Here is an 8,806-nt window from a genome sequence, read left to right as displayed (position 1 = left end):
GGAATGAATCTTGAACTCGAGATTTGAGCTTGAAGTTTAATATAAGGTTCTTATGGGCATTTATGTCAAAAACAGAAAATTTGGCCTGGACCGCAAAGGTTCCGTCACAGACAAAAACAATGGCCATATCCGTGATCTACGTAAAAAAACGATTCAGACCACGTTTCAAATACTTTACTCCGTCATCTAATAACAGTTTTAAAGTGAGTAAATTTACCCATTTTTACTAAAAAACCATTAATTTTTGGAAAATTAATTCGGAAATTAGAGGGAGGAGCATGGCATGCGGAACGTCTCCTGACTCGGTTTCTTACGTAGATCACGGATATGGCCTTAGATTTTGTCTGTGGCGGAACCTGTGCGGTCCAGGGCAAATTTTCTGTTTTTGACATAAATGCCCATAAGAACCGTATATTAAACTTCAAGCTCAAATCTCGAGTTCAAGATTCATTCCGATCGCGAAAATAAAATTACGTCTAGATTTCGGATGTGAAAAGGCAACTTTCCCGCACTATTACGGTTCGGCGACTGAAAAAAGCGGACTTTCGCACCTCCCTAGGGGGCGTGGCGCCAAGGCGGCGTCCTTGTGTCGTTATAGAGACATTAATGATGATTGGGGATGGGCTGGAGCTGCTGATGCTGATGCTACTAGCTACGGCTCGGCCAACATACTACTACAAGACGCGCGGACCTCCCACATGGAAGACGCATTTGGAGCCGACTACTTTCTTGCGTTATTGCCCGCTGCTGCAGCTTGGTGGAAGGGTAGTAGTCTGTGTGCGTGGTTGGTTCGGCGTGAAAAATGAAGGTGTTCGTAAGCAGCGAGGAAGAATCGGGCAAGCGGGCTTGGGGTCCTTCGCTGATTTTATTTTGTGATGCTGCTACTTCATTCTCTTCGTGAAAAACCATAGTGAAAAATCTCGAGAACGTAAAAGTAATTCATAATACCGCGTGCGTGTGTGCGTGCGTGTTTCGTTATTTGTTGGTATTATCGTTTATTATTTGCATGTCGTTAGCCCGGGCTGGCCCGCTCCGTCAAAGGGGGGCGTAAATGCACATCATAAAGCATGATTAATGTTTGCGCGACGCGCCGCCCTTCTTCCGACGCCCCGCCACGCCCCGCCACGCTCCGCCACGCCCCGCCGCGGCCGCCGCACAGGCAGAGCAGCACATTCCTGCCGGGCATTAGTTCGATACATCAGTGTGGCCAACCAACGGTCCAGCGGGGCGTGGCGCGGCGTGGCGGGGAAGTCCACCAGGCCAGGGCGCCGTGCCAAGCCAAAGGTCGCCCCCTCTCCCCGTCCCCTCTACCCCCTTGCACCAAACTGCGGATCCGCACACTTCTCCCACTCACCTATTATCTTAGTGGCAAGCACAATGAGGTGTAGGAAATTCCTCACCATCATGCATCAGACGCGATACTGATGGTTAAAACAAAAGCCAAAGACTTCGTACCTTTAAAGGCACTCACGCTTTAATGCCTTTAGATAGCAATGGCTTTAAAAGTCCGGATGACAGTAAAATGTCACGTTTCAATGCCTTACTCAGAGGAAGTAAAGTCAGAATTTCATTAGAACCATAGAAAGATACTACGCACTACCAGTGATTTTACAGAGAGCCGAAGAAATAATTGCGGACTGTCTTTCCGAATTCGAGTGTGTAAAAGTAACTGTCATTCCACTACGGTGGTTAGCATCCTCTTTTTATGGCGGAGTCGATCAGGTCCATACAAGTCACACCTTATCGATAAAATCTTGAAATTATTGTTTGGCTTGTACCACTTTTCGGTGGAATATTCCCGCGCGCATATTTTACGGGCTCTCTTGCTACACTTTGAGCGGACGATGCAGGTCAGGCTCATTCATTCATGTTGTGCTCTGCTCGGATTGGTTTTGACGAGAAACACGACTCCTAGGGGCCGGGGCGCATTAGTAAACATGGGGCGGCGGTGAAACCCTCGTTTAGCGCACCGGCTCGCCGCAGTTAAACGCCCGCCCCATGAGGCGAACAAGCCGTTTGGCTCAATTCAATCTCTTTTCACTTTAATTTCGCGCTGCTCCTCGGCTACCCCTGCCGCCGCTCCGCGCTTGCTCTAGCGTTACGCTTTTGATTGATAGCAAATGGTACAGAGTTTTGTCTTCACATAGAATCATGTGAGAGTGTGTTCTTTGAATCAAAAGCAATTCCATTAAATTACGTCCAGAGCAGTTTTTGATTTTATTTCAAGGAAACTTCAATGGTTTCAATGTTGAATTTTTTGAAATGAAAGATTTTCCTAGTTTCAATATTTTTGAATTTGAAATGATGTGAAAATTTACTTTGGTGATGGCCAATGCTCTGGTTCAAAGAACACTTTCTTTGGGTGCACGCAATAGCTGAGCGGAGTCGTTTAAGAAGTAGTTCGGCCAATAGCTTAATGATAACTAGGTATGTTGCCACAAATAAGTTGTGTACATGAATATTTCGCAACAGGAGTAGGCCGAAACGCTTGCTGCGTGGCAAATTTTCTTATGATTTCTTGTCATCTTTTGGGCTTTTTCGGAGTTCCAGAATTTTGGCGCTCAAAGTCTCCAAGCAGAGGCGAAAAATTGGCAGTTTCTAAATTACAGCTAAAATTTAGCATTCAAAGACGAATGCTAAAGTTTGGAGGTCAAAAATTGGCAACCAAAAATGTATGCCGAAATTTGGCAGCCAAAACTTAAGGATAAAATTTGGAAGATGAAAATGGCGGCAACGACGTTTAGCCTTGTGTGTCATTTAGACATCCCATATGTCATGGGTCAGATGGGTACTGTTGACGTCATTAAGTGTCCTTGCGCCTCTGGATCGGCCTCTGGTGTGGAAGGACGTCTACTCTGGGCCCCTTGTGCGTAGGCCACCCGCTCTCACACCTGCGTTGCGGAACAGTATCGAACAGCGCTCGAAAACTAAACCAGTCACACATATAAGCCCTAACTTGTGTTTTATTATCTGGAGAGATTTCATTTTGCGCAAAGATATCAGTGAGAATCGAAAAGGGGGAAAAGGGGGAGGGAGAGGGTCCTTTTAGGACGGCGCCCGGCTGGCTGGCTGTCAGCAGCAAAGCGGTAGCGGCCTCGCGGAGCAGTAAAGTTGTCTCCGAATGCTAATATTGTAATTAGCAGGAGAGCGAGAAGGGAGAGAGAGAGAGAGAGAGAGAGAGAGAGAGAGAGAGAGAGAGAGAGAGAGAGAGGTACGGGTAGCCAATCATGACAAGACAGAGGCCGTGCGCCCAATCAGCTGGCGGGGCGGGGCGCGAAAGGGCTCAGATGGCGTCAGGCCCGACGCACGTGATGCGTCGTTATGAACTACAGTCACTCATTATCGCGTTCGCAAGAGAAGAGGGGGCCGTACGGTGGGCATGGGAACGTTTGACGCGTGTGTGTGTGAGTGCACTGTAAAATTAAAACTGCTGAACAAAAACAAGTGTAAAACTGCATACATTGATTTTATGCAAAAAAAGCAACCTGAGAATTTTTGCTTCGCGAAACAAAGCTGTCTGTGGGTTTCTAATACCTCTTCGTGTCACGAGCCTCCTCAAATTATTTTATAAATTATTTAATAAAGCTGAATAATGTTCCGACATGGTGGGGTAGATAAATACCTATTGTATTTTTCACACAAATTTTCCTTGTAGATAAAAATAATACATAATGATTTCCGGCGGTTTACGTGATCGACGCTCGGCGTGACCAAGAGACACACCGCAGCAGACGGAGTGTTGATAAAATTGTCTCACCTTAAAAGGAAACTTCCATGAACATTAGAAGAACTTTAGACTTTCCATCTAAACGTCACTCATGTCTCATATCTCTGACTGCCTTCTAATGTTAATAATCGGGCGATGTTCAGAGACACTGCTAGAGGTAGTGTTAAATTCTGTTTTAAAACAGTTTAATTGACTGATCTAGTACAACTACTTTAATTTTTACGATAATTGCTGTAGGTTTTTCTTACACTGTTGTGAGTGAGTGAGACGGGGGAGAGAGGAGGGGTGCTACCTCGTGGAGCAACGGCGGCAGCAACGGGAGCTAAAGGGCTTTTCGGATGGTGGCGCCATCATTGCCGGCGATGTGTGTGTGAGCGGACCTGTCATTGCCGAGTGCCCTTTTGGCGTTGCGCAGCGCTGCGCGGCGGGCCGCCCTGCATGGAGTATGGCGTTGCCACTCAGCAGCCGCCTCGCCCCACCAGCCTGACGTTTTCGGCCCCAGCGCCGCCGATGAAACATTCATAAGCCGTGAATTAGCGCGAGATTGATCGCCTCCGAATGGAGTTGTTGTTGGGAATGGAAATGAAGCGGCGGGCATTAGGGCGGCGGGGCCTCCTCTACGTGTGCGACCTCTGACCGAGCGGGGCGTGCACACAGTGTACTCTGCGGACACCGCGGCGCCAGCGCGCCAGCTGCCACTGTACAGTCCGAAGCAGTCAAGGGTACAGTTCCTTTTCTTTTCTCTAAATGGATGAACTCCTCTCTGCCTCTGCGAGGCGCTCTGCTCCGCTCCTAATGAGTGATGTTGCGTTTCAAATGAATCGATGTCGTTCCGATCGGCAGTTCCGATCCGTATCATTGATCTCTCGCTCGCTCGCTCGCTGGGGAAGGGATGTAAGAGGAAAGAAGAAGAATGAAATAAATATAAGACCAATCGCATTGTGATGGGGATTAAAAGCTCCCCTGTTCTCGGGAGTGTACCACTCGCGTGTCCGACCTGGAGCAGCGCCACGCCGCGCCACGCCACGCCACGCCACGCCGCGTGACGCTGAGGCGACGCGTCGCTCGCTTGGGCTTATCTCGCCTGTTATGCAAAGCGAGTCACGTGCCCAAGCGCGTAGATGTAACGCTCTTGCGCGCGCGTGTGTGCGCACACTGCGCTGTGGTGTGAGATTGTGTGAGTGCATGAGGCTGTCATGGCTTTTGTTGTCCACAAGATATGACCTTCATGAGCGCGCGCGCGCGCGCAGCCGAGATGGACATTTGGCCGACGTTTGAAAATGACTTCCAAGTGCCGTACGACATGGTATCTTCCTTCGTCAGCCCCCTCCTCCTCCCTCCTCTCTGACACTTGCTCTCTCTCACACACACGTACTCACACGGCATAGATCGAGAAATAATTGATGTTTCCGAGTGGCCCGGTCGGCCGGGCCAAGAGATCTTTCTGCTGTGCGAAACTCCGAAGGTGAAAAATAACGTTCCTGTAATGATTGTGATTAATGCAAAACCCCTGGCGAAAATTAAAACGCCATGTATCCTCCCGTCGTCGTTGGGATGGAGCTGGGCCCCTCATCCTCATCCTCACATCGGGCCACGTCATTTTCGTTTTCTCTCTGCGAAATGGAGGATGTTGCATAGGACCGTCGGTCCGTCACTCAAACACTTTTGCTTCAATTTTTCCTACAGTTTTTCATTTATCTTAGAGCGCTGTCTCATCCTTCTTCTAGTTTTTCAATTAGTTACAAAAATTAAAGTTGATGACGGGGTCGATGACCTTTAAACATTTTGAAGCTGAAACCGCCGTAGTAGCTTATATTTATAACGAAAATACTTTTTATTTTATCGGTTGCTCCACTCCTAGCTAAAAATCTACAACATAAGAACAGTAAGCACCTGTTAATTCTATACACAATTTGATGAAACTGTTGATTCTTAATACAGTTTGAACTGTAAAGAACGACGTCGATTTTTACGCCTGCACTTAGTGACTGTCGGATTATTATTATTTTTAACACTGTCCGTGCAGTGGTGGTGCTCTTATTTTTGGTTGTTGTCGCATTGAATCACTCTATGGCTCTCTCGGCGCGCCGCTGGCGTCGAGCGCCACGCAGGCCCCGCCGGACTGCGCTCATGAATGGATAATTAATTAATATATCGATATTCGCGATTCATTACCCGGGGCGGGAATGCGCGCGCGTCGGTCGTGAGTCTCTCCTATAGCGGCCCGACAAATTCATCCAGAACGTAGCGGGAACAGCAGCAGCAGCGCGAGCAGGAGTAGCAAGCTTGTAGCGGGACGGGCCGAAATAATAATGCGCGCTCCTGGATCGCCTCGCGACACGAAGGCTGCGCCGCTTCTGACTCGACTAACTAAGCGACGACTTGCAACTAATTAACTATAACGAACAAAAGTGGCGGCGGCGGCGGCCGAGCTGCGCCGCGCGGAGCGCTGACCACGCGGCGACCACGCGCTCTCACTCGCGGGCGGGAGGGGCAGGGGCGCATGCCACTCGCGGCGCGTGCGGCGCAGCAGCAGCAGCTGATGGACGGTCGTTATTGGTCACATATAGACCGGGGTGTGGCTGTCTGTCGCGGCCTGGCTGGCTGGCGTGTATGCACGTGGTTAACTCCATTCTGCCTCGCACCAGACGCTGCGCTAGCGAGAAAACCGTCTGCCCGGCCTCTGCTGTCCACCTGCGGGAGGAAGTGGAATTAAATAAAAGTGTCGCGCCGCCATCGTGTGCTACTGACACTTGACTGTAGGGATATTAAACACGTTTAAATAGTTGTTTAAAACTGCTTTTCAGCTTTGTTGTTTTTTCTACGGCCCGAGTCTTCCGTTTCTCACGGCCGTTCTAATGTGTGTGTTGTGGTCACACTGCACTGCGTCTTCAAACCGACATTGCGGTAACGAGACGCACTCTAAGTGACTCGTCGCGTGAGCAAGGACGGGAGAAAAATCGAATGTGTCACAATAAGGGAAACCGGAAAAACGTGCCCAAAACAAAAATAATGAAGACGACGCACACGAGAGAGGACGCGACGTCGCGCGAGAGAGTCGCGCGAGACTGCGGGGAAAGGAAAAGCAATACGAAACGGGAAGGAGAGATAGAGGGAGACTGATAGATGGCGACGAAAAAAATGAAAAAAGTTGGAAGAAACCAACAAACTAACTAGTATGCGCGGTTCGGTTCGACAAGACGTAGTGTCTTCCCTCTAATGAGCAGGCATCGAGACGCGGCACCCCAACCGATTCTGATCGCAATTCTCGCCGCTTAATAAAGACGAAAGGCAAACAACATTTTTTGAGAAATGAGACAGACGAGCGCAAGACGTGGGGCCGGGCCGAGCGCGCCTAGGAGACACGCACAGCGCTCGACGCAGATGAATTATTTCGAGATAAACGTCTCCCGGGCGATACGGGAAAAAGTCAACATTGCGCGGCTCTGGCCGCTCCATCAGGACCGCCGCTGACTACATGACGTTGACAAATGAAGATCAACCCGAATCAAGAGTCCGCGCCGTCACCCCCTCCACTCCGACCTCGACCCGCCGAGCCCTGCTCGCTGTAACCCCTTCTTCTTCGCAGCGGCCCGCTACTTTTCGGTCGGTTGTCGGTTGTAAGGCGCTGGCAAGGCCCTGATTGTGTCATCGCTTTCTGACGACGCTGTCGTGTCAGTTTGGTTTCGGGTGCCTCGAGTAGGTTCGAACGCGTCTCTTGGTACGTCTGTCGGCCGTCAGATGGCGCCAGCGACTGGACCTCGGCGTGTTCAGTCAGTCAGGTCGTGGAGAGAGGCCGCAGTTGACAGCACTTAATAACGTTTCTTACTATACACCTTTGCCTTTGACATTTTCATATTTTGGTACTTAAAGCCAAAATGTATTTTAACCTATGCGCGACAGGTGCTCAGGGCTAAGATTTCGGATGCGTGTCTGTCTGCCCCCCATAGCAAACAGGCGAGCCGAACTGCAGCGCCATGAGAGCTCTGGAAACTTGTTTTAGTGGCGGATTATAAAAGGCTGTGTTTATTGCCGTGCTTGTTCCCACAGGAGACAGTGAAGGCGGTGGTCTGCTGGAGGAGAGTGATGCATGAGTGATAAAATTAATGTTGCTGTTGCATCGACTGCGACCGCCCCTTCAGAAATTTGCACTGTGGGACCCACCCGCCTCGGCCTTTTGGCTCTGAAGTGACTATCTGAAGTTGCCTCCTGTAGTGATTCTCCCCAGGGATCGCCTGCATTGGCCTCCTTGCGCTGACGGTCCTGCAGCGACCTCTCTCTGCTGTGACCTCCGTGACCTCGTGAAGTGACCTCTCCACCTTCGTTCTGTTCTCAGGACGCGGCGGAAGGACGTAGACGGCTCGCCGGGCGACCCGGACGTCGACGGGCACCCTGCGTCCGGCGGCGAGGTGGACGGCGGTCAGTGGCGGAGCTCGCTGGAGCACCCGCTGACCGCCGCCACCTCGGCCATGCTCAACATCAACTCGGGTCCCGAGGACCCCGCCAACCCCTCGTCCAACGGCAGCAACCCCCCACCCATGTCGTTCGCCGTCTACGACTACAAGACTGACAAGCTGGGCGAGCTCTGGTCGTAAGTATCTGCGAAGGCTCCCGACCCTCGGTTGTTTGCCGATAGGGCACTTTTTCGGTTGACGCCTCTTGCGCCCTCGCCCTGCCTTGCGTTGAGGTCTCCGGCGCCGCGAGCGGTTCGTGAAGTTGCCGTCAGCCCTGGGACGCCTGGCGGGGCGTGAGGTTGCCTCCTCCTCCTCGCAACCCCGTCGATCTTCCCTTACCACGCCTGGTACATTACGATCGAGCCCCTATCGCCTTTTCCACCAAATGTATCAATATCCGACCCTCCGCGGAGACAATCGACTCGCTAAGAGGATTACCCCCCGAACCCGGGGGTGTCCTCCTCGGGTCCTGCGAGGCGGCCCGCGCACCCCCTGGACGGCGATACTCTGCACTCAGCTGGAAAAGTGGAATCGCAGATCCAATCATCATTTCTTTGCCCATTTCCGCGTTTCATTAATCCCTGATCGGTTCGACAGGCGAGACGAGGGCTGAGAAGAGAGAGGG

The 8,806-nt window shown here is 51.0% G+C and overlaps 1 protein-coding gene across 1 annotated transcript in view; it reads left to right on the top strand.

The window, feature by feature from the left end:
* The window catches only part of LOC113203017 (uncharacterized), a 172,507-nt gene extending 164,159 nt beyond the window's left edge, over window positions 1-8,348 (top strand). The window contains exon 3 of the mRNA XM_052267773.1: window positions 8,064-8,348. Within this exon, the coding sequence (XP_052123733.1) occupies window positions 8,064-8,322 (259 nt within the window). The 3' untranslated portion in view covers window positions 8,323-8,348. The remainder of the gene's footprint in view (window positions 1-8,063) is intronic.
* Window positions 8,349-8,806: the final 458 nt, after the last annotated feature.

Source organism: Frankliniella occidentalis, unplaced genomic scaffold (assembly GCF_000697945.3).
Source record: "Frankliniella occidentalis isolate FOCC.00 unplaced genomic scaffold, Focc_3.1 Scaffold58, whole genome shotgun sequence".
NCBI lineage: Eukaryota > Metazoa > Arthropoda > Insecta > Thysanoptera > Thripidae > Frankliniella > Frankliniella occidentalis.
Note: the sequence above shows the minus strand (reverse complement) of the source record. Positions and strands in the feature narration are given on the sequence as shown.